Source organism: Esox lucius, chromosome 6 (assembly GCF_011004845.1).
Source record: "Esox lucius isolate fEsoLuc1 chromosome 6, fEsoLuc1.pri, whole genome shotgun sequence".
NCBI lineage: Eukaryota > Metazoa > Chordata > Actinopteri > Esociformes > Esocidae > Esox > Esox lucius.
The window spans coordinates 10,687,884-10,712,525 of NC_047574.1; the positions used below are offsets into that span (position 1 = coordinate 10,687,884).

The window sequence follows — 24,642 nt, forward strand, 5'->3', positions numbered from 1 at the left end:
GTGTTTTCTGAGGTCCAAGGTCAATGCAGCCGTCTACCAGGAAGTTTTAGAGCACTTCATGCTTCCTGCTGCTGACCAACTTTATGGAGATGCAGATTTTATTTTCCAACAGGACTTGGCCCCTCCACACAGTGCCAAAGCTACCAGTACCTGGTTTACAGACCATGGTATCCCTGTTCTTAACTGGCCAGCAAACTCGCCTGACCTTAACCCTATAGAAAATCTATGGGGTATTGTGAAGAGGAAGATGCGATATGCCAGACCCAACAATGCATAAGAGCTGAAGCCCACTATCAGAGCAACCTGGGCTCTCATAAAACCTGAGCAGTGCCACAGACTGATGGACTCCATGCCACGTCGCATTGCTGCAGTAATTCAGGCAAAAGGAGCCCCACCTAAGTATTGAGTGCTGTACATGCTCATACTTTTCATGTTCATACTTTTCAGTTGGCCAACATATTGGTCTTAAGTAATATTCTAATTTTCGGAGATACTGAATTTGGGATTTTCATTAGTTGTCAGTTATAATCATCACAATTAAAAGAAACATTTGAAATATATCAGTCTGTGTGTAATGAATGAATATAATATACAAGCTTCACTTTTTGAATGGAATTACTGAAATGAATAAACTTTTTGATGATATTCTAATTTTATGACCAGCACCTGTACATTCGTAGCTAAAGCTGACACTTTATCGACAATCGACTGAATGCGATCTCTGCAGCTGCGTTTGTAATGGTGATTCAGTTACTTCAAAGTAACAGTCCTTTTACATGCATTGTTTATGTTATTCTCTCCACCCCTGTATGTCAGGTTTGCACTCTATTTGGTCTGAATTTGTCTTAGGACGGACCACTCTGGTGTCACCGTTGGGCTATAGGGCTAAACTGTGTTCACTCAAAGGTAGTCACGCCAAGATAGCTCATATAATTGCTCCTGATTAATTGACCAATAAATTACCTGTTTGTAAAGCCTATTTCGCCCCTAGATATTTTCATGCCATTTAAATTAGCAAACAATCCTTCTTTAACTAGCAGTAGTTAACCAGCCAACCGTTACTTGTAAAACTAATTAACTAATTAATAAAACTAATCATCCCACATGAAAAGCTTGCTTGACTGGGGCTTACTTGGAAAGGCTTGTACTTTCACATGAAAAATATATTACCTCAACATGGTGATACGAAGCGTTTACATTGTTGTAACATTTGTTTTATACCTGTTTTTAACATGTTTCAATTGTCAAGTCACTGGCTAAATCCGAATCAGAAACCTGATATTCAAATTATAAATCACACTGTTAAGTGTTTTAGGGTCGGTTTCGCAGACACGGATTAAGCCCATAGTTTCCAGAATAAATCAACGAGGCCATCTCTGTATTCATGGTCTGCCTTTATTTTAGAACTACTAGTACTCTAGGGTTTCATGCAGCAACTGCGCCACCATGTGGATTTTTATAAGCCAGTAAAAGTAAGTGACTAATTGCTGTAGTTGAAAACACACTTCGAACAAGTTACATAATTAGTTTACTCTTACAGGAATGGATTTGTTCCTTTGGTAGACAAAATGAAAGCCTTTTTCAGCAAGGAGCCGCATTCCCAAAATTATCTCATGGCTCAGTTAATGGTTAATCGATTCTAATAAACAACTTATATGCTTTAAGCAAACTGAACTCAGGTTCATTAATGACATTCTTACCCTAGCAGCAGTTTGATACAAGGGGAAATGGTGCACTTGCTAAAAAAAGAAATAAAAGAGTACTGGCTGGACTGACAGTAAAGGACTGATAGCCATAAACAAAAAAAGGGCAAATATCAAGTGGTTATCGGTCAATCTCGACTAGGCAGTACTTCTTATGGTATCCCTCACACATCTATTGACATGGTCAAGATACTGATTACTGATTACACTGCATACAGTTGATCCTATGAAAAGCTATTTCCACTCTGTGGTAATGGGGCCTGTACAATGGGGCCTGTATTCAGTTGAGATACAGTGCACACATTTATGCACAAACATACAGAAATGCAAAAAAATTTTTTTGACAAACTATATTAATTTTTTCACTTAAAAATCTATTTATTGAAAGTAGAAATATTGACTGCAGAAAATATTCTTTACATTCCAGTTCAAATATGAAAATGATACACATTGTACAAACTCTTACAATTTATTTTAAAGATTAATCAACCTTTTAATATCAACACTAAACTGTTCTGAGTAGAGAAAAACCTAACTTGATAGTGCAAACAATATGACGAGTAAAATCGAGTAAAAAAAAAAGTGTCAAGGGTTAAAGGAGTTAACTGTCTGCACGTCTTTTGAAATGTGTAAAAGTGCCTGAAAAAAAAAAGAATGTTCACAATAGTTCACTAATTCGCCACAGAACATTGACAACAGGCAGTTAGGAAGTGTCCCACATGGCTCCCTATTTACTAAAGCCTACAATGTGCCACCTTTTCCTGCCATATCTTCATCCCTACTTTATGTGCTGTTCTCAGCCTCTTTCACCCCCTAGCTCTGCTTCTCAGGTTTTTCCTTCAGTTCGGTACATTTTCTCTCCATATCTTCCTCCTGTTCAGTAGTCTCAGTTTCTGCCTCTCTTGGATCTCTTCTGTTCTCGTCCATCTCTGATTCATTCTGTATTTTGCCTCCATCTTCGGTCTCCATTGGTTGTTTGCCTCTCTTCTCTACTTCTTCTTTTGGCTTATCTGTTCCAGTCTCCTCTTTCTCAAATTCTGCCAGCTCTTCTTCCATGTCCTCAGTCTTTGGTTGCTCATCTGACTCCTCTAGCGCAACTTCCATCCTTTCCTCCTCCTCCTCCTCCTCCTCCTCCTCCTCATCATTGTTGTCATCAATCTTAAGGAACTTCTCTTCCAGAATCTCCTTCTCTTCCTCCAAGGCCAAGTCCATTTTTAAAATCTTCTCTTTCTTTTCCTCTTTAGCATCCTCTTCTCCTCCCTCTCCCTCTTCCTCCTCCTCCTCTTCCTCTTCTCCCTCCACCTCCATGAACATCTCCTCTTCGCTCTCTTTGATGGATTGTTGGTTCTCCTGGCTGCTGCTCATTGCGTCCTCAGGCAGAGGTATCCAGTATTCATACAATTTCCCCTGAGGGGAACAGGCCCGATAAAATAATATAATACATAACACACTGCTATCAAACATACATTAGCACTACAATTACAGTGTGTTCCGGAAGGATTCAGGTCCCTTTGCGTTCACCAGGTTTTTTTTTCTTCATTAAACCAAAAACAAAGTTGCAGTATGGTAGTTCCCCTGGAAGTACTTCCCAGTACTGTATATACACTATATAACACCCATATTTACATTATGTATTAAATTGGCTGTATCTCTGAACATCTACCTGGAGAGGTCTGCTTTTGTGGACTACCACCTGCCATTTGGTGTAGATCCTGGCCACAAAGTCCTTGACCTGGGGGGTGAAGCCATGAACATTGAAAAACAGAGAGAAAGAGGTGAGACAGTGTTGGCGATGTGAGAATGTGAGAGGGGTTAAGTGTCATTATACACACAAGGTCTTACCCTCATTATTGCAAGTGATTGTGGGTCGCAGACAATGCTGCACAATTAATCAAATTATCAGCATAGACAAGTGCAATATTTAAATCACAAATTTGAGTGATTTTTTGTTTCTTAAGAAATGTGAATGAGAAGGGCCTATTGGGCATGTGTTGTCTGAGATTTTTCTGGCATGCAGGTGCTCCATCGAAATCGTGGATTATCAGGTGGTCATGAGTGGTCGTTATTGAAAGAAAACAAAAGGTCTGTGTGAGATTCTGGAAGTATTTTATCCCTTAATTGTATGCAGATGATGCAATAGGCCACTTGGAAAGTAGACCAACATAAGATACATTTTGAATAACATCATTTGTATCTCATTTGTGAGACTTAATGTTTCTTGGCAGTTTATGTTGTTTTATGGAAATACTTGATGGTTTTTCAGTTTCTTTAAATTAATTTAGCACATTATGCAGCCCCAGCTTCCGTTCTGTAGACATGTCTACATGAAAGGAATGAACACATACCTTGCTTCTGTAAAGCATCTTCTCACTCTCCCTGATGTCACACTTGATGTGTTTCTCCAACTCAGCAGACAGCAACAACAACTGCCTCTTCTGCTTTTGTGGGAAAAACTCAAAGATGGTGGCTTCGTTTGCCAGGGACAGGAGACTGTAGCAGAGGTAATAGGCCTGAAAAAACAGAACAGAGCCAAACTAGAAGGAACTTCTTGGACTACACAAAATAAAACTGAGGCCATGCCGGTCTTCCAGGACTACCAACCAAAACACGCCAGCCAGCAAAGACACACAAGACTACATTTTATGGAGTTTACCCTATTAGCTAGCATTATACAGAATAAACTTTGTATTTTCTGGAATGGGATCAAACCAACATAATATCAGCCTCTTTACATCCATGCCACAAACTGTTTGACCTCCTTCCATCAGACAGGCGGTACAGGCCTCTTCGTTCCCGCACAAGCAGGATCAGGAACAGTTTCTTTCCACCTACTGTAACCCTTTCTTAACTCAGTGACCCAGAGAACTCTGTGACCCCATCGCTAACCATACCCCCCCCCCACCTTTCAGGGACCCTGTTGCACTACTCCCTTTGTACTACTCTGAATCTAATATCAAAATCTATTAATGGACATTTTCAGTTATAGGTACGTGTCTAGCTCGGGAACCTCACTGCTTCGATCCCTGCATTTCAGTTGCACATGCACCTTCAATTAGCCTCTTTGCACATCTAGAATTGCCATGGTGCCTGCATTTTTACCGTTGTTACATATGCAAGTCTACCCTGGGGACCTCATTGCTGCCATGTCTGCATCCCGGGTGGACATGCCACCTTACTCCATCAATTTGCCTCGACTGCACATCCAGAACGCCATTTAGAAGTGCCATTTGTACCCGCACAACTACTATTCCTCTTGTAACAAACACTAAACTTAATACTTGTAAATGTTCTGCCCTCCTCTATTTGCATTAATTGCACATTTAGTATTGCCATTTCTACTGCTTTTGACTTCATTGCACATGTACACATTCCACTTGTAATATAAATATACTTAATTCTTGGAAATACTTGGAAACTTCCTGCCCTCTTCTATTTGCACTTCTGGTTAGATGCTAACTGCATTTCGTTGTACTGTACTTGCAATTGTTCAATGACAATAACATTGAATCAAATCTAATCTAATAAAGTACTCTTAATAAAGTACTCCAGATTTATATGAATAACCATGTACTAACTAAGAACCAGGAAGAATGTTTTCTATTGAAAAATGAAATGGTAAATAACCCATTGCCAACCTGCTGGTCCAGAGAAGCACAGTCATCCTCTTGTTCCTCCTTTACTCTGTGTGGATTCTGACCACTCCTGGAGTTGGCCAGGTAATGGAGAAGTGAGGAGGGGCGCATTCGGGGAAGGTACCGACGCAGGTCTGACAACTGAAACTCTGCGTTGGAGGACTTGTAAGTGCATTGGTTGTTCAGCAGTTTGGAGATGGCTGACATACTGAGATGTCTCCTGAGTTGCTTGCCACGCATGTTGTCTGGCAGTAGCTGGACAAGCCAGCGCAGGTTGTGATGATCCTCAGTCAGGTCAATCAAGGACCTGCAGATTCTGGGCAGCTGCAAGACAAAAGATAGATGAACCTCAACGGTAAGACGGTGCAAACCCCCCCCGGCAGAGACAGGTTATCCTATCAAAGAAAACGCAAAATTGAAACAGCAGCAATGTCGGAATAAAAAAATGACATCAAATGACAGACCTAGGTTAACACTAGTTGTTAAACAGAGCTCTTTCATTTTTTTTTTTAACAATACATAGTGGTTATATATAGTTATAAACAGGGTAGTTTGAATCATGAATGCTGATTGGCTGATAGACATGGGATATGAAAGCCACTGTGCAAAAGGGGGTGTGGTATATGGCCAATATACCACTGCAAAGGCCAGAGATGCATTATTGTGCGTATAAACCAGCTGAAATCGTAATTAGAGCAGCAAAAAGTGATGTCATACCCTTGGTATAAGGTCTCATATATCACGGCTGTCTGCAAATCAGCATTCAGGATTTAAACCACTCGGTTTATAAGAGGCCATTTACCAAGTTAGACAGACTGACCATATTATCCAAGTCCTTAATGCTGTTGACCAAGTTGCGCAGTAGGGATCGGAGGTGCTCTTTGGGCAGAAGGGTGAGCTGTGTGTCCAATCCCACTGTGCACATAACCGTCATGAGTAACAACAGGTCTCTGTCGCAATAGGTCCGCGGGCACAACGACGTACACAGAAACAGGTACTCGATGACGCTGTCAAAGTTGTGTTCTGGGAAAGTGCGGACGTGCTCCTCAGTGGAAAGTCTGTTTGTGCTGATCTCAATGCCCTCTCTGCACGCGCCAACACAGACACCAACACAGACACAAACAGTCATTATCTGTCTTCATCAGAAATAAGTCAAAAACTAAAAACACACAGTTAAGTCTAAATTGAGATTTGGGACCTGCTCTGATTCTATTTCAATTCTTGAATATCAACTGGCCACACTCCATCATTTAAATGGGATTTTACTATAAGGATGTCGTTTTTAAAAGGCTTATTAATACAGATTTGCTTAAGTTAAATCAAAGTCGTTACAAGACTTCTTGTAACGCCTGTCTACTAAAAACTAATATTTTAACCAAATTCTGCCTAAAGATGTGAGGAGGCTGAAAATCTCAATATGTTGCAAAGAAACACACAACATTTTTTTTTTTTATGAAGTGTCAGAAAATCTGCTTCTTCTCATTGTGTTGTGGTCACTTTTACCAAAATGTTAGTAATATCATACCATGCCAAGTATCACTGTACCTAGTGGTTATGGTGGCCCTGCCACCCAGAAAACCAGTTCCCATTTTCAATACGCTCAGCACATGTGAAACACCAAAACCTATAACTTACACTCTACTCATTACACATGAAATGTAACATCAAACGGATTACTCTATAAAACATGCTACTGCAAGTAAATTCACATTTGCTCTGATCCAAAGGCCCACCTGCTGGAATTAGATCGTAATGACCTGCATGTCATTGTGGGATTATAAAATCATATTAACACTTAATGTTTAGAATACATACAGCTCTGGAAAAAATGAAGAGACCACTCCACCCTTTTCTTTCCTTTCCAAAAAAGTCAAAAAGGATGGTTTTGAGTGAGGAACAGAAGGGTTCAAATTAAGAGACCAGAGCAAATTGAATGCTTCTGTTCCTCACTCAAAACCTTCCTTTTCAGCTTTTTTGGAAAGGAAAGAAAAAGGTGCAGTCTCTTCATTTCCCTGGAGCTGTACACTAGAAGCTATAGATGCATTTGGTGATATTTTCTTTCTGATATTTTAGCCTGCTGGTTGTGAAATTGTCTGTCTTGTCCTGTCCATGTTGGGATGTTTGGTGCCCCCTGGGGCAGAGAGACACGTACATATTTACACACACACACACACACGCACATGCACACGCACACGCACGCCCTTACATCAGGTCTCCTTCTGTGAAGGGGGGCTGTAGGTCTTCCAGGGGAAACAGGGTGACGAAGGGAACGCCCATGTTCATGAAGACCAGGCTTATGTCTGCCACACTGGGCACCCACACCTCAAACCGCTCGCCCTTATTCAGCACAATGTGGTCAGCAGCGGTGAAGGCAATATCCGACAGGGCCGCCAGTACGTGATGACAGATCAGCATGTCTGAGTGGACCGACATCATCTACAGGAGCGGGGGGGGGGGGGTGGGGAGGGGGTCAGAGAGAGACTAACTTCCCTTTTTCTTTAACGAGCAATCCTTAATGGATTTTTAACAGCTTACAAAACTCTAACGATGTTTTCTTTTAGGCTAGAGAGTTGTCAGCTATGTAGTCTGCTGTGTCACTCCCTGTACTGGATCTCGGACTCCTCATTCTGACATCCATGGGCTGAACTATGGAAGCTGCGACAACGGAAAGCCCAGTTCCTAAGTAACGCTGATGCACGACTTGTGCCACTGAGGAACGTGGTTGTTTTGTCTGGAACACAGGCCTGCATCTCCACTGTCACACCATCACTGTGAGGGTTTCTGCCGGACCAAAACGGACCATTACCAACGAGCTATTCAGAGAGATCGGAATGTTGCTGCAATCAGAACAATTCGGTGAACGTTGTCATCTTTTAACTGTACATCAAACATTGTGAAAGAAAACGCTGACACTAGGGTGGTCCGCCGGACTTAGATCAACACTGACACTAGGGTGGTCCGCCGGTCTTAGATCAACACTGACACTAGGGTGGTCCGCCGGCCTTAGATCAACACTGACACTAGGGTGGTCTGCCGGTCTTAGATCAACACTGACACTAGGGTGGTCTGCCGGTCATAGATCAACACTGACACTAGGGTGGTCAACCGGTCTTAGATCAACACTGACACTAGGGTGGTCCGCCGGACTTAGATCAACACTGACACTAGGGTGGTCCGCCGGTCTTAGATCAACACTGACACTAGGGTGGTCCGCCGGTCATAGATCAACACTGACACTAGGGTGGTCCACCGGTCTTAGATCAACACTGACACTAGGGTGGTCCGCCGGCCTTAGATCAACACTGACACTAGGGTGGTCCGCCGGCCTTAGATCAACACTGACACTAGGGTGGTCCGCCGGCCTTAGATCAACACTGACACTAGGGTGGTCTGCCGGTCTCAGATCAACACTGACACTAGGGTGGTCCACCGGTCATAGATCAACACTGACACTAGGGTGGTCCACCGGTCTTAGATCAACACTGACACTAGGGTGGTCTGCCGGTCATAGATCAACACTGACACTAGGGTGGTCCGCCGGTCATAGATCAACACTGACACTAGGGTGGTCCACCGGTCTTAGATCAACACTGACACTAGGGTGGTCCACCGGTCTTAGATCAACACTGACACTAGGATGGTCCACCGGTCTCAGATCAACACTGACACTAGGGTGGCCGGCCGGTCTCAGATCCTACCACCTGTGCAGATGTACTGCTGCCGAATCGGTTCCAATCTGGCCTACTGCTTTTACAGAAAAATACTTTGCCGACTTTTCTGTCCAGTAAAGCGTAACATATGGCATGAAATAAATCTTTCTTAATGTTTTTAAATAAACATAGCCATTGCATATGACAAGAGGTTTATGACATGGAAATGTGAAATGGTCATTTGGAATGGCAGGTATTTTACTTATATGACAACAGTATTTATTAGAACACAATCTATCAACATCCATTTTGCGTTTGCGTAGTACCTGAAAGAGCCAGAGGGTCACCTGGGGCGGGCAGGGGGACGAGCTGTAGGCTCTCTGGAACAGCCCGGAACTGACCTGCGAGCTGAACTGGTCTGGAGTGGACCTGAGAGACCAAGATTGAGAGATACTCTTCACCCTCTCACAGGGAACATGCACATACTCAGAAAGACAGGTGTTAGAAGAGCAGGCAGACAGAGGTCTAACCAGAGCCGGCAGACAGAGGTCTAACCAGAGCAGGCAGACAGAGGTCCAACCAGAGCCGGCAGACAGAGGTCCAACCAGAGCCGGCAGACAGAGGTCCAACCAGAGCCGGCAGACAGAGGTCCAACCAGAGCCGGCAGACAGAGGTCATACCAGAGCAGGCAGACAGAGGTCATACCAGAGCAGGCAGACAGAGGTCATACCAGAGCAGGCAGACAGAGGTCCAACCAGAGCAGGCAGACAGAGGTCCAACCAGAGCCGGCAGACAGAGGTCTTACCAGAGTAGTGTTTTCTGTGCTGTGTTCCGCGGGGTGACATTACAATTCCTCAGCTTCAGCGTGTGTTGGTTGAAGAGACGGCCAAAGTTTTCCAGGCTGAACACCGCTTCCCCGGGGTGGAGGTCCCGTATGGCTCCCGACACCACTGAGAAACGCTGCAGGAACTCCCTGGAGTGGACATGAGAGACATAACATGGAACTGTGGTGACTTCCTGTCTCTCCTGTGGTTGGCAATCTGTAGACATCCCACGCCTCTGTGTGTGTGTGTGTGTGTGTTTACTTGTGTTCGTGGGAGATGGCCTCCTCTGTGCTCTTCTCCTCTTCCTCCTCAGCCAGTCTCAGCAGGTTCTCCTCACAGGCCAGACGTAGCTTGGTCTGCACATCCTTAGACCTGGGGGAATAACCACTGTGTTAGTGTTCAGACCAGAAGACATAGAGCTCTTGTTAGTGCCATGGGGAGACCTAGGTAACGACCTTTGACCTAGGTAACGACACGGGCAGAACGGGAAATTATCATGTCATTTCTCGTGCCAAAGTTGTCATGTCAACATGCCTTGTCATGGGTCATAACAAGCGTGTAGGAACTGATTTCTCCTAGACGCCTCTTCATGTCATTACTGTGTCATTTCTCGTGCCGAGACGCCTCGTCGTGTCATTTCTCGTGCCGAGACGCCTCGTCGTGTCATTTGCGATAACAAAATACCTTTGAATGCTCTTGTTTTCCTTCAGCATCTCATCCAGGTTGTTCTTGTAACTTGTGGGTTTGGTTTTGTACGACTCAGGCTGCCAGAGACAACAACACAAACATTATAAACTCAAGACCACAGAGTAAAACAGTAATAGACACAGTAGTATACTTCCAACAGGCAAGCAAACTCTGACCAAGATTAAAATGCAGAAGGGAATATGTAGTTTGGAGAGCATTATGCTATTGCCAAAACAAGAGTAGAATGTGGATGCCTGGCCATTGTAGAAACACTGAATCACTAAATACATCTGCATGATGTCCTACCTATGTGCAAACACTCCCCGTAGTCTTCCCCATGTTTCAAACCTTGGAATGTGTCACCCTCCGCTTCACAATGCATGAAGTTAGTCATTAGATTCTTTCAAACCTAACCAATTACATCCCATTATAGAAAGTTTAACACAGACTGCTTATCTGCTATACTGAATCCCATGCCTACATGAAAACTGAAGGTCCCAAACAGCACTGATCAAGTGCACTACTTTTGACCCAGGCCCATAGTGCCTGGTACACAACCCTGAGAGAGTAGCTCTTTACCGGCTGGCTGTGGTGTCGCGGCCCCACAGGGGTGTTGGGTGAAGGGTAGGTTCCTTTAACCGGGGTGTCTGGGGGCCGGGCTGTACGGTCCAGGATCTGCTGCAGGGACGGCAGCTGGTCCTCCTCACTGCTGCTGCTTTCCTGGGAGAGCTCAAACTCTAGACCCAGGCTCAGGTCAAGGTCTAGGCCCAGTTCCACATCCAAAGGGTCCTTTTCAATGAACGATAAACACTTCCGGGGCTTCTGCTGCCCTTCTTTCCTTACTTCATCCTTCCCTTCTCGGTCCAGGGCTGAGGCGGGAGAAGGAGAGCGGTGGGGAGTGCAGGGGCTGGTGTTGAGAACTAGCGTCTCCATGCTGAACAACCCACCCATAAACCTGGATGAGGGCGTTGCCGAGGCCGAAAGGGGGGCCGTTTGGCCGGAGAGCTCCGTGTTGACGTTAGCGTTCTCATCCCTCTGAGACCCAAACCCTGCTGATGCAAAGCCAGAAGATTGGAGTCCAGCCCCCGCCTTACCTGACTCTTCCACAACGTGTCTGACCTTGGGAATGGCAGGAGCAACAGTCAGTCCTGAGGCTACATCCACCTTAAGGGACCTCTCCTCAGAGGGTGAGGAAGCGCTAGAGGCAGTTGCTTTTCTGCAGGAGTCGGTCTCTAATTTAGTCAATTGAGTCTGGCACGACTCCAGCCTCACAAAAGCGACAGAGTTGATTTTGGGGTCCAGTAGTTGCTTACGGTGTTCCGCTGCAGCCACCCTATAGGACGGAATCTCGTTGGAGGCCAAGATCTTGGATCGTGATATGGGTCCGGGTGTTTCTTTGTTGGGCTGACATTTTTCTCTTCTACTCTCTTGCTGTCTGCCCTCTCCTCTACTTGTGCATTGGACGGGCATCTTGACAGTGTGTCTGGATGGGTTGCAGCAGTTCCCAGATCGGGGATCGGGGTTCCTAATAACCACCACAGGGTTTCTGGACGGCACCTGTCCCTCGCAGGTAAATAGCCGCCTGGCTGGCTTGGCTGTGGTGAGTGGAAAGTTAGAGACAGTCCTCGGTTCGGTCTCTGTCGTGAGGCTACGATGGTCCATCAGCCTCAGAGTGGGACTTGACTTGAGATTGTCCTTCATGAAGACTCTCTTCAGGCAGGGTACTTTGGGGTCAGGGGACATCTTAGAACTGCGGGTCAAATGAAATGTTTTACGACAGTGCAATTCAACTGTTAAAAAGCTGATTCTGAAGACAAAATAGGCCCGGGTTCAAATCTGACTTACTGCCTTTCAGCAAAAGTTCTGAGTTCATAATTAACCAGTGAATATAACTGATAATTTTTTACTTCTATTTTATTTTATTGATCATTGGTTATTATACATCATTGGTTAGTTATGAACTCCCTTCACCTGTTCATTCAGGTCTTGATTAGAAATGTGGCTAAACTGGTGAACCTAGCCAAACCAGGGAGAATACTTTTACTTAGTCCTTTTCACACCTCTTGCAAAACAACAAAATGTCAGAAACTATACGTTAAAGATTTCATGCTTTTTATAGACTCTCAGTAAAAGCTCAGAATTTGACATGCGCAAACAAGTTGCAAGTCCTTTTACTTGAGTAATACAGTGCCAAATTATATTTTGTTTTGAATACAACAAACATTGTATCTGTGCTCACAGGATAGCGACTTAACTTACTAAGAGAGTTAGAACATGTAGATCAGTATATGGAGAGACCGCAATTATGATGTCAAGGGCAGTAATTAAGGGCTGCAATGTTACAACTGATTTAAACAAGGTATAATCCACTGTCAGCCTTTGTAGTAATTTCCAGGAGGTACCCTTCAAGCAAAGCTAGCATTTATAGTAATTGCCCAAAGAGACAAATTAAGATGAAATCAAATACAGATGTACTCCTTTTGACCCCCTCACCTAGCTGTTCCATAGGTTGGGTGACTGGTATGGCTAAGAGCAGTGTTTGAGGTATACATCTCTGAACGCAGTCTTTTATTATCCGTGTCCTCTCTTCTGGAGTCTGAGGGTCTGCGTTTCTTCAGAGACAATGATCTTTTTCCAACTTGAGGGATAAAACAACAACAAATATATTCATAGTAAATATAACATTTTCATTATGTATTTCTATATATTAGAGAATGAGAGTAAGTGGTTTTGCAAGGCCACTGACAGATATGAAAACAGCAAAATATTACTCATTTGGGATTTTTATGGCATTTTGAGTAAAATATCATAAGAGCAATTCTCCTGTGAAGTCTCAAATGTGATGAATACTTCCTCAAGATCCTTTTCACATTACAATAAACAGAGGCCTACTACTTAGCAACTCTTACAACAACCTGGAGCTAAATCTACATGGCAAACTAATCTCAATTCATTAGTCAAATGAAAGAGGCCAGATGAAGATCTTCATATGGACAGGGACATACCAGCTGATCGACTGACTCCCACTAGACATCCATTATGAATCATGGATACAGACAGTTGGAATCTAATTGAACAATGCAGTAGATTCACTGGATGTCTGATTAAAATCATTCAAACGCAGCTGTTACACTGTTCACCAGAGGGTAGAAACTTTGGGAATGATTGCGTGGACATGAAAGTATATGGCTCCCCCTATTGTGCCTATATATAATGGTTAAGTAGAATGACCAAGTAAGCTGATAAACCCGACTGACCCCCCCCAGCTCAGAGACTGTAATAAGTAGTCTATAACGTGCTGGTAATTTCCATAATAGTTAGCAAGTCCAATTTGTACCTGGTGTGTAGCACCTGTTAGAAGGATTGGGTCCTCCTTGGTCCATGAAACCATGACTCTGTGAAAAGAAAAAGATAAAAGAAATCCAACTATCAAAAACACAGAATTGCATTTATTAGCTTACCAGTGTGAGGTGAGAATATAAATCGGGGGTAATAGTATTAATTTATGAAGGCATACTACAATGTCTGCATTTTAACCAATTCCCCTATGAGTTGGTTAAGTTGAGTAACATACTCATTTTGTCAATAGCACTATAACCGTTTGCAGAACAAAGAAAAGAGTTTCCAGAGACTAAAGACCTGCTTAAACAAAACAACTGTCTTTTAGTGCAGCATTGGAGGAGATCTTTACAGAACAATGTGTTGAGAAACGGATTTATATTGTTATGTTATTATCTTGACTGTAAGACGTTGTCTATGCACTGACCTTGTTCATTAAGGTATTGTTATTTTAAATGTATTTCTGCCTTTGCACTGTACTTATCCATTGGTGCCCTATTACCTCATGTTCTATGTTTTGTACTTATCTATTGGTGCCCTATTACCTCATGTTCTATGTTTTGTACTTATCTATTGGTGCCCTATTACCTCATGTTCTATGTTTTGTACTTATCTATTGGTGCTGTATTACCTCATGTTCTATGTTTTGTACTTATCCATTGGTGCCCTATTACCTCACGTTCTATGTTTTGTACTTATCTATTGGTGCTGTATTACCTCATGTTCTATGTTTTGTACTTATCCATTGGTGCTGTATTACCTCATGTTCTATGTTTTGTACTTATCTATTTGAGCTGTATTACTTCGTTCTGTGTTCAAGGCATAGTATCTGCTGCTTCTGGCCATATTAAATGGTGATCCATTAAATAGAGAGAATGCAGCAGTTCCTGCAATTCTACACATTTCACCATGTCTTGAAAATTCATTTGATAAATAGTGCTGAAAACAAATTAGTTCCCTATTTAAAAGATGGATATATAGTTTTTCCCCTCCATGAACTGCCACCTTAACGTGGTGGAGGGGTTTGAGTACCCGAGTGACCCTAGGAGCTAGGTTGTCTGGGGCTATATGCCCCTGGTAGGGTCTCCCAAGGAAAACAGGTCTTAGGCGACGGTTCAGACTAAGAGCGGTTCAAAACCCCCTTAATGATGCGTACAATTTTGAGTTCCGTGACATCGCCCGGTATGGCGCAGCCAGGGCCCCACCCTGGAGCCTGGCCCGGGGTTGGGGCTCGTATTCGAGCGCCTGTTGGCCGGGCCCAGCCCAAACGGGCGAAGTGGGGGCCGGTGCGAAGAGGATCGGGCGGCAGTCGAAGGCAGGGGCCTAGACAACCCGATCTCTGGACACGGAAACTAGCTCTAGGGACGTGGAACGTCACCTCGCTGGCGGGGAAGGAGCCTGAGATCGTGCGTGAGGTTGAGAAGTTCCGACTAGAGGTAGTCGGGATCACCTCTACGCACGGCTTGGGCTCTGGAACCACACTCCTTGAGAGAGGATGGACTCTTCACCAATCTGGAGTTGCCCATGGTGAGAGGCAGCGGGCTGGTGTGGGTTTGCTTATAGCTCCCCAGCTCTGCCACTATGTGTTGGAGTTTACCCCGGTGAACGAGAGGGTCGTTTCCCTGCGCCTACGGGTCGGGGATAGGTCTCAGACTGTTGTTTGTGCCTACGGGCCGAACCGCAGTGCAGAGTACCCGACCTTCTTAGAGTCTCTGGGAGGGGTGCTGGAAAGTGCTCCCACATGGGCAACGACAGTGAAACCTGGAGGGGCGTGATTGGGAGGAACGGCCCCCCTGATCTGAACCCGAGTGGTGTTCAGTTATTGGACTTCTGTGCTAGTCACAGTTTGTCCATAACGAACACCATGTTCAAGCATAAGGGTGTCCATCAGTGCACGTGGCACCAGGACACCCTAGGCCGCAGGTCGATGATCGACTTTGTTGTCGTCTCATCTGACCTGCGGCCGTATGTCTTGGACACTCGGGTGAAGAGAGGGGCGGAGCTGTCAACTGATCACCACCTGGTGATGAGTTGGATCCGATGGCGGGGGAGGAAGCTGGACAGACTCGGCAGGCCCAAGCATACTGTAAGGGTCTGCTGGGAACATCTGGCAGAGTCTCCTGTCAGAGAGATCTTTAACTCCCACCTCCGGCAGAGCTTCGACTGGATCCCAAGGGAGGCTGGAGATATTGAGTCCTATCAGGCCTGGTTGGCTTGTGGGACTCCTGAGGCAGCTGACGGGTACCGACAGGCCAAGCGGGCTGCAGCCCGGGTGGTTGTGGAGGCAAAAACTCGGGCCTGGGAGGAGTTCGGTGAGTCCATGGAGAAGGACTATCGGCTGGCCTCGAAGAGATTCTGGCAAACCATCCGGAGCCTCAGGAGAGGGAAACAGTGCCCTACCAACGCTGTTTACAGTAGAGGTGGGCAGCTGTTGACCTCAACTGGGGATGTCGTCGGGCGGTGGAAGGAATACTTCGAGGATCTCCTCAATCCCGCTGTCACGTCTCCCATTGAGGAAGCAGAGGATGAGGGCTCAGGTGGACTCGTCCATCACCCGGGCTGAAGTCACAGAGGTGGTCAAGAAACTCCTCGGTGGCAAGGCACCGGGGGTGGATGAGACCTGCCCTGAGTACCTCAAGTCTCTGGATGTTGTGGGGCTGTCTTGGTTGACATGCCTGTGCAACATCGCGTGGCGGTCGGGGACAGTGCCTCTGGGATGGCAGACCGGGGTGGTGGTCCCTCTTTCTAAGAAGGGGGACCGGAGGGTGTGTTCCAACTATAGGGGGATCACACTTCTCAGCCTGCCCAGGAAAGTCTATGCCAGGGTTCTGGAGAGGAGAATACGGCCGATAGTAGAACCTCGGGTTCAGGAGGAACAGTGTGGTTTTCGTCCGGGCCGTGGAACACTGGACCAGCTCTATACCATCTACGGGTGTTAGAGGGTTCCTGGGAGTTTGCCCAACCAATCCACATGTGTTTTGTGGATTTGGAGAAGGCATTCGACTGTGTCCCTCGCGGCATCCTGTGGAGAGTGCTTTGGGAATATGGTGTCCTGGGTCCTTTGCTAAGGGCTGTCAGGTCCCTGTACGACCGAAGCAGGAGCTTGGTCCGCATTGCCGGCAGTAAGTCAGACTTGTTCCCAGTGCATGTTGGACTCGGCAGGGCAGCCCTTTGTCGCCGGTTCTGTTCGTAATTTTTATGGACAGAATTTCTAGGCGCAGCCAGGGGCCGGAGGGTGTCAGGTTTGGGGACGACACAATTTCGTCTCTGCTCTTTGCAGATGATGTTGTCGTGTTGGCCCCTTCTAACCAGGACCTTCAGCATGCACTGGGACGGTTTGCAGCCGAGTGTGAAGCGGTGGGGATGAAAATCAGTACCTCCAAATCCGAGGCCATGGTCCTCAGTCGGAAAAAGTTGGCTTGCCCACTTCAGGTTGGTGGATAGTGCCTGCCTCAAGTGGAGGAGTTTAAGTATCTAGGGGTCCTGTTCACGAGTGAGGGAAGGATGGAACAGGAGATTGACAGACGGATCGGTGCAGCTTCTGCAGTAATGCAGTCGATGTATCGGTCTGTGGTGGTGAAGAAAGAGCTGAGCCGCAAGGCGAAGCTCTCGATTTACCGGTCAATCTACGTTCCTACTCTCACCTATGGTCATGAGCTTTGGGTCATGACCGAAAGGACAAGATCCCGGATACAGGCGGCCGAAATGAGCTTTCTCCGCAGGGTGGCTGGGCGATCCCTTAGAGATAGGGTGAGAAGCTCGGTCATCCGGGAGGAGCTCAGAGTAGAGCCGCTGCTCCTCCACATCGAGAGGGGTCAGCTGAGGTGGCTTGGGCATCTGTTTCGGATGCCTCCGGAACGCCTTCCTGGGAAGGTGTTCCGGTCTCGTCCCACCGGGAGGAGACCCCGGGGAAGACCTAGGACACGCTGGAGGGACTATGTCTCCCGGCTGGCCTGGGAACGCCTCGGTGTCCCCCCGGAAGAGCTAGAGGAAGTGCCTGGGGAGAGGGAAGTCTGGGCATCCCTGCTTAGACTGCTGCCCCCGCGACCCGGCCCCGGATATGCGGAAGACGATGGATGGATGAATATATAGTTTGAAATTAAGTGTTGAATTGTGTTGCAGACACAGTAAACTAGAAATTTCTATTTAGTTTTTCTGTCCTTCACAAACTGGATGAGTATATTCTACTTAACCTTTTCATTTGGAACTTCATTAGCTTCCTTCCCGTTTCCCCCTGCTTTGTGCTGAGAGGTAGAATGAAGAGAATGGGAGAGCTTCTGGGAGTAGTGCCTGTGTTCTGCAGGCGTCTTTCCAGGGCTATGGGGGTCCATGTTAGAGGGTGGCGGATGGCTGCTCTGCGCCGGCCTGGTGGAGGTAGGAGTTGAGGGAGGGGAGAACTTGCGGGGTTGGTAACCAATGAACTGAGGTTTTGGGCTCCCAACCTGTGTGTGGTGGACAGACATGAGGTAACGTTGCCGTGAGATTGAAGGTTGATGGATACAGAAATAACGTACAGTTGGATGTGATCAAGGCAAACACAGAAGAAACTCTACCTTCAGGTCCCTGTTCATCTGTTCATTTGGCAGCCCCCCATAATCCACACTATCCCTTGGGCGAAAGGCCAGGGCCTTACAGGAGTTAGGGGACACAGGGCTCTGGGAGGATGACTGGGGTTTGTGGGAAGGCTGCATCCTTCCATTGTGGGTGTTAGTAAAGATTGCCAGGCCGGGCTTGGCATCCTTCCTGGCCCCACCCCCAGAGGTTGTGTGGTGCACCCCTGACCAGTGGGGAGGGCGGGGGCTGGGCTTAGTATCACTCCTGGCCCCACCTCCAGAGGTTCTGTTGTGCACCCCTGATGGGTGGGGAGGGTGGGTGCTGGACTTGATATCACTCACACCTCCAGATGCTCTGTGGTCCAACCCTGACGAGTGGGGAGGCTGGGGTCTGGGCTTGGCATCACTCACACTTCCAGAGGCTCTCCTGTGCACCCCTGATGTGTGGGGAGGGGGAGGGTGGGAGCTGGGCTTGGCATCACTGGTGCCTCCAGAGGTTCTGTTGTGCACCCCTGACGAGTGGTGAGGGTGGGAACTGGGCTTGGCATCACTGGCGCCTCCAGAGGTTCTGTTGTTCACCCCTGATGTGTGGGGAGGGTGAGGGTGGGAGCTGGGCTTGGCATCACTGGCGCCTCCAGAGGTTCTGTTGTGCACCCCTGACGAGTGGTGAGGGTGGGAACTGGGCTTGGCATCACTGGCGCCTCCAGAGGTTCTGTTGTGCACCCCTGATATGTGGGGAGGGGGAGGGTGGGAGCTGGGCTTGGCATCACTGGTGCCTCCAGAGGTTCTGTTGTGCACCCCTGACGAGTGGTGAGGGTGGGAACTGGGCTTGGCATCACTGGCGCCTCCAGAGGTTCTGTTGTGCACCCCTGATGGGTCAGGGCTAGGCTTGGCTCTCAGTTGGTCCATGGGCAGCGCCCGTTTGGGAAATGGGTGGGTGTTGAGGTCGGACATACATCCAAGAGGCTCAGAGGTATTGATGGGGGCCTCCTGGAGGGAGGGGGGAGCCAGGGGTTGTTTAATTCGAGGGGACCCAAGTGGAATAATGTCTTTCACTGCAAAAACAAGTGGAGGAGACAAACACGCATAAACACACTGAACAGGAGAAATACAAACCATCCCCACAAGATTCCCGTCATCTCTCGTTACACCACAAGCCAGCTCCAAAGGAAAATGAGTCCTGTACTAAATAAGGTTAACACCCCTAAAGCATCTAACTGGCCCAACACCATACAAAGAACAATAAGATATTATACACTGGTTAGCAATGACTGAAGTTGTCAGAATGCACGGCAAGCGGGAAGTTTTGAGAATACACCCAGAAAAATCAAGTAGGCTGTAGTTAGTGTGTTGGTCAAACAGCATCCACACAGACAGAGGGACAAAGAGATAGCCAGGGTTTTAATGCAGTCCAGGGGTTAGGGAAAGTCTATTTTGATATGGCCATTCTAACTGTTTAGAATGCCTTTTGATCAATTTTGATAATGAAGAAAAAAAAAATACATCCCAGCAAAACATCAAATGTTCACTACCAAAATAAGCCCTCTTTCAACATTCTGTAATAAGAACAACTGTTTTACAGTAGTACCACCCACTAAGTGCTGTGAATCTCCATTACCCATCATACAGCCAATCAAAGCTTCTAAAAGAGACAGGGTCTATTTGGCTCTTTGACCAAAAACAAGCATGTGACTAAACTCAGTACAAGTGAAACACAATGGACTCTGTTATAGCCACTAAAAACTTTATTTGATCAACATCTAACTTGATGCATGTTTTAGAGTATGCTGAAAGACATGATGTGCTTAATGATCCAGGGCTAAGCAAAGGTTATGATGTCAAAGGTTATGATGTCAACCTATATATGAAACAGTTAGGTCTAATGAGATATGCCATGCATAAGATGCTTAAAAGCCCTGGGTTAGAATTAGTAAATAAACAAAATACCCAAAAATAAAGCATAATTAGGTGTGCTTGTCAAAATCAAAGCACCACTAGATTTCTTTCAATCTTCTTCTTATTATTCCAATTTAAGCCACTTGTTCAAGAGCCTAAATGATAAAGACACAAAACATCAATCAACACTAAATAATTCACCTATTTTAATTAGTTTACTTTGATTAGTATAAATTAACTCTGAAATTAAAGAACCAATTAACTAGCGTTAATTAACCTAAATCCCTATCCCTTGAACTCGCCATGCTCCAGAGACAAAACCAACCTTATTTCACCCAGGTTCAAAATTATGAATGTGAAAAAGCTGCCTAACACACCACATTTACTTATGCAAATGCATTTTCTAGTTCTGTCGTCTGTTAGTGCTCAACGCCACAACCCTCTTCGAACTTTCTCACCCGCTTTGGTGAAGTACTCTCTTAGGCTACTCATTCTAAACAAGTACAAGCTCACTCCGTTTCATTAGGATGGGACAACACCTGAAGGAATCACATGAGGCAGCAGGCACCACAGTCATCTGTGTGTAGAATAAGAAGGAAAAAAAAGAGGGTTTAACTGCAATGTGTGTCAGTGCGAAGACACTAACTGTTGCCTGAGGCTAGTACACGGAACAAATGGGCAGATGACGTGCCTTTAGGATGTCTGACGGAACCAGTTCATTTTTCTTCCGATAAAAAACAAAAAAGAAAGATTAATTTTTGTTGACTGACTCCAGTTTTCCAGTTGTGCTTTAGAGGCCCCTTTCTGTCCCCCACACTAGTCTAATTGCTACTTCAATACACACATCCTAAGGATAACTGTTTTGTGAAAAACAATGTTTTCGGTTAACTTTAGTTACATTACATACAACAAATAGAGGGGGTTGAAAAATCTCTTAGTCTTGTCCAATTGATGGATTTGTCATTGAGCCTTTCTCTGATGAGTAAGGCTAATGAATACTGTTGCTGGAAGAGACATCTGGGCAATGAGTCTCTTCCGAGGTAATTTTGTGCTCACTCTCTGTATAAAGGCTGCGCTGACTTTTCTGTCTGTAAGTCAGCCATCTACAATGGTAGATGACTGCTTCTTCACATATGAACCAAGGTTCACTTGTACGTATGTAGAGCCCTCATTTCAGCGTGGAATTTCAAATACAGTGCACACATACCTTTGATAGATGTACCAAAAAAATGACAATAAAAACATACATAAACATCACCACTAAGGATGTCCGCCGGCCATTGTGATTTACCATTAGGCTTAATTGCTCAAATCTACTGTACATCATTCAGAAAAACACTGTAGCCTACTTTAAAACAACACTAATTCAATAACATCAAAAAGCGTATTCCCATCAGGTGAAAAACTGATTGAGATCAAATGTTATTATGCAGAATGATGTTGCATGTATTTGTTTTCTGTTGATTTTATGTGTTGGTGACTTGGTTATACAGTAAGGATGAAGGTGGCAGTGTTTTCTCTAGTAAATATTTAGGCTCCACTGTCCTGTTCCGGTATCGGGGATCTGACACTCACCTACTGCTTTTTGGAGATAGTTTGGAAATTGATCTGAAAGAAAAGAGAGAAGTTAGTGGAGATATTACTCCCAGAAAAGGCTCAGGTTTAACACATTATAGTATCAATGAAATATAAACAAAAACATGGAATATTCGCAATTGAAAGGGACACGTCCTCTAGATAGTAGATGGGCAAGTTATCTAAAAACGTCTGAATTGGCTCGGCGTATAATATCATGCGAAACCAGTTAAACCTTTACATTTTCCAAAAAAGCAAAAAATGTCCAGTTTGCTATGATACGCCTTCCTACTGAAGACAGCTACATCAATCATAACACCGGTGAGTAAACGGAGTTACCCGTTTCTTGTGTAATTTCCATCCCTGATCTGGCAATTCACATCTAAAAGCTGTTGGGCCACCATCTGACCGTTTTGAGATTATACTTATAGCGCGCCATTTCATCTTCGGATGGCAGGGGGTGGTCAATAGCGCCTAGCAATTCGTGCCGTCATGTTTGTGGAGGGATGACTTAAATGTCATCGGACTGCCTAATAATATGTATAAAACCCATAAAGTTATTCCGTCACACTTACCAATAGACACAAATATTCTTTATAATGCATTTTTAAAATCCGTTTCCAACGCTTAGTTTGTCGATTTGTCAGGTACTCTCACGCTAAGATATGCAAAATCAAGTCACTAGCTGCAGTAGTTAACAAATACTTCAAAACAAACTCCCTCCAGGAACGAGACTTAGGTATTTAGTTAATTTATTTACCACTTCACACATGCCCTATACTAGCCATGCAATAAATATAACTTGCATTAGGTAGCATATTAGTTAAATTTAACATTAACTAGCCTAAATGTGACACGCTAATGTGCTAGCTAGTGCGCCAAAGCCTCTACACTCAGGGTGATCAGTAACTGAGCGTATCCTTGTTTTGTTGTATTATCAGTAGTAGTTCTGACACTTGATAGATAGCTAGCATGTTAACTATATATTCTGGAATGTAGCTAGTCTCTTACCCCTCATTTCCTTGACATTGTATTCTTCTCATTATGACAGGTATCCATTAACCATCCATTATCATTGTATGTTTGCTTCCCTATAGTTCTATTATAAGATATTAATTGATTTTACTCTCTTCCGCTAGCTGTCAGTTGTTAGCTGCCCGACATTTTTGTTGATGTTAACCGGAGACGTCACATCCTGTAATACAGACTTGAGCGGGAGCATTCGAGTGGTGGTAGTATATATAAGCGACTGTTTTATTATCTATGAGTGGTAGAACCTCTGAAACTGTTGGACTCTCTCAAATCTACCACCTCTTAGACCAGCATCCAGCTGCAGTCCTAGAACCACCCGCCGCTGGTTAAGTCGCTCCTGGTTAGAAGGACTACAACTCATGTCAAAATGGCTCCAGTGAGAATTAACATATCCTAGACAACCGAACGAAACCGGAATATTATTAGCTAGTCCAGGGTGTGAAGGGTACGAGAGTCTAAAAGTAGCGTCATGCTGGCAACATTAGAGATTCCGTAGCAACAAGACTTCCGGTTTTCGGATTCTGCCTTCAAAATAGTAGTCCGCGGTAAACCGCAATTTTAATAATATTAAATGTATCGATTTTGACACTTTGCTTAGTGTATATTGTAAAAATGTATTGTAGGGAAATGTTCAGGAGATTGGATAAAATAATTATATGAAAAGAAATCAAGGGGCACTGTGTATTTGCAATTGTTGCTGGCATTTTACACCACCCATCCTAGATATTGGCCACAATGTAGCTCAAAGAATATGAAATAAATATTGCCCTGTACAGAAAAAACTATACTATACGCTGCAGTGAATGTTTTGTAGGAAATGTCAAGGAGACTCTATAAAGTAAATATATGCAAAGAAATCAAGGGGCACTGTGTATTTGCAATTGTTGCTGTCATTTTACTCCACCCATACCATTGGCCACAATGTAACTCAATGGATATGAAATATATATTGCCTTGTACAGAAAAAACGATTCTATACGCCGCAGTGAATGTATTGTAGAAAATGTCAAGGAGACTCTATACAGTGATTATATGCAAAGAAATCATGGGGCACTGTGTATTCACAGTTGTTGCTGGTGTTTTACTCCGCCCATCCCATTGGCCACAATGTAACTCAATGGATATTAAATAAATATTGCCCTGTACAGAAAAAACTATTCTATACACCGCATTGAATGTATTGTAGGGAATGTCCACGAGACTCTACACAGTGATTATATGCATTGGCCTGAGCAAATTTCATTGGTATTGTCAAAATGGAGAGGCTGAAAAGAAATCTATGTACACAGCTTCTCCTTATTGGCTTACTTGGATTATTACATTAAAACTCCAGAGATTTAATAAAACAGTTAGCCTAGGACTAAATGGCTGAAACTCTTTAAAGCACCATGGACGTCTCTATGTTACCAAATTTATAGCATATGGCTGCCCTGTATGTTGGTCCCGTAGGGACAAAACCCAGGTCTTCATTACTTATTCCAACCAGGGATACCATCTGATTGCAGTTAAATCTCCCTGAGTGCTAACTTGCTCTTAGAAATCAAACACAGAATTGTCTTCCCCTCCAGGACCAACATTGTTCAGCCCTGTAATATATTTTTCTCCAAGCAAACGTTCTCGTTATAGACAGCTGGAAATAATATTTACTTTTCAGTTATGACAGGAATGTTGTACCAACTGTATGTTCTGCACATCCAGTCCTGTTATCATTTAGTACACCATATTTTATATTGCATGTTGTTTGATGTAGG

General features: G+C 44.8%; 1 protein-coding gene across 6 annotated transcripts; it reads right to left on the bottom strand.

Annotated features, from left to right (window-relative positions):
• Positions 1 to 1,377: 1,377 nt before the first annotated feature.
• Positions 1,378 to 23,287, bottom strand: slf2 (SMC5-SMC6 complex localization factor 2). 6 transcript variants are annotated; one of them, XM_034292758.1, is made up of 19 exons: positions 22,871 to 23,287; positions 21,860 to 21,892; positions 20,798 to 20,861; positions 19,256 to 19,443; positions 18,389 to 19,111; positions 18,029 to 18,277; positions 13,834 to 13,891; positions 12,990 to 13,134; positions 11,076 to 12,246; positions 10,494 to 10,573; positions 10,071 to 10,181; positions 9,791 to 9,958; positions 9,312 to 9,414; positions 7,542 to 7,771; positions 6,156 to 6,420; positions 5,339 to 5,659; positions 4,049 to 4,213; positions 3,367 to 3,435; positions 1,378 to 3,110 (listed from the first exon to the last, which is right to left on the bottom strand). In XM_034292758.1, the coding sequence occupies exons 3-19, from the start codon at positions 20,859 to 20,861 to the stop codon at positions 2,517 to 2,519; spliced, it is 4,704 nt and encodes a 1,567-aa protein (XP_034148649.1). In that variant the 5' UTR covers positions 21,860 to 21,892; positions 22,871 to 23,287; the 3' UTR covers positions 1,378 to 2,516. The 6 variants fall into 6 exon arrangements, with proteins under 6 accessions (XP_034148649.1, XP_034148645.1, XP_034148648.1 ...); XM_034292754.1 differs by having other exon boundaries at positions 18,389 to 19,443; XM_034292757.1 differs by having other exon boundaries at positions 18,389 to 19,443; positions 20,743 to 20,861.
• Between the last annotated feature and the right edge of the window lie 1,355 nt (positions 23,288 to 24,642).

What these genes read in the sequence shown, in the direction of transcription:
- slf2 (XM_034292754.1), bottom strand. Translation starts at nt 20,861, where the DNA reads ATGACTGTGGTGCCTGCTGCCTCATGTGATTCCTTCAGGTGTTGTCCC. An exon ending in AGATGAACAGGGACCTGAAG is followed by an intron (nt 18,278 to 18,388) that starts GTAGAGTTTCTT and finishes CACCACACACAG; the next exon opens with GTTGGGAGCCCAAAACCTCA. An exon ending in CCAACCTATGGAACAGCTAG is followed by an intron (nt 12,247 to 12,989) that starts GTGAGGGGGTCA and finishes TTTGACCCGCAG; the next exon opens with TTCTAAGATGTCCCCTGACC.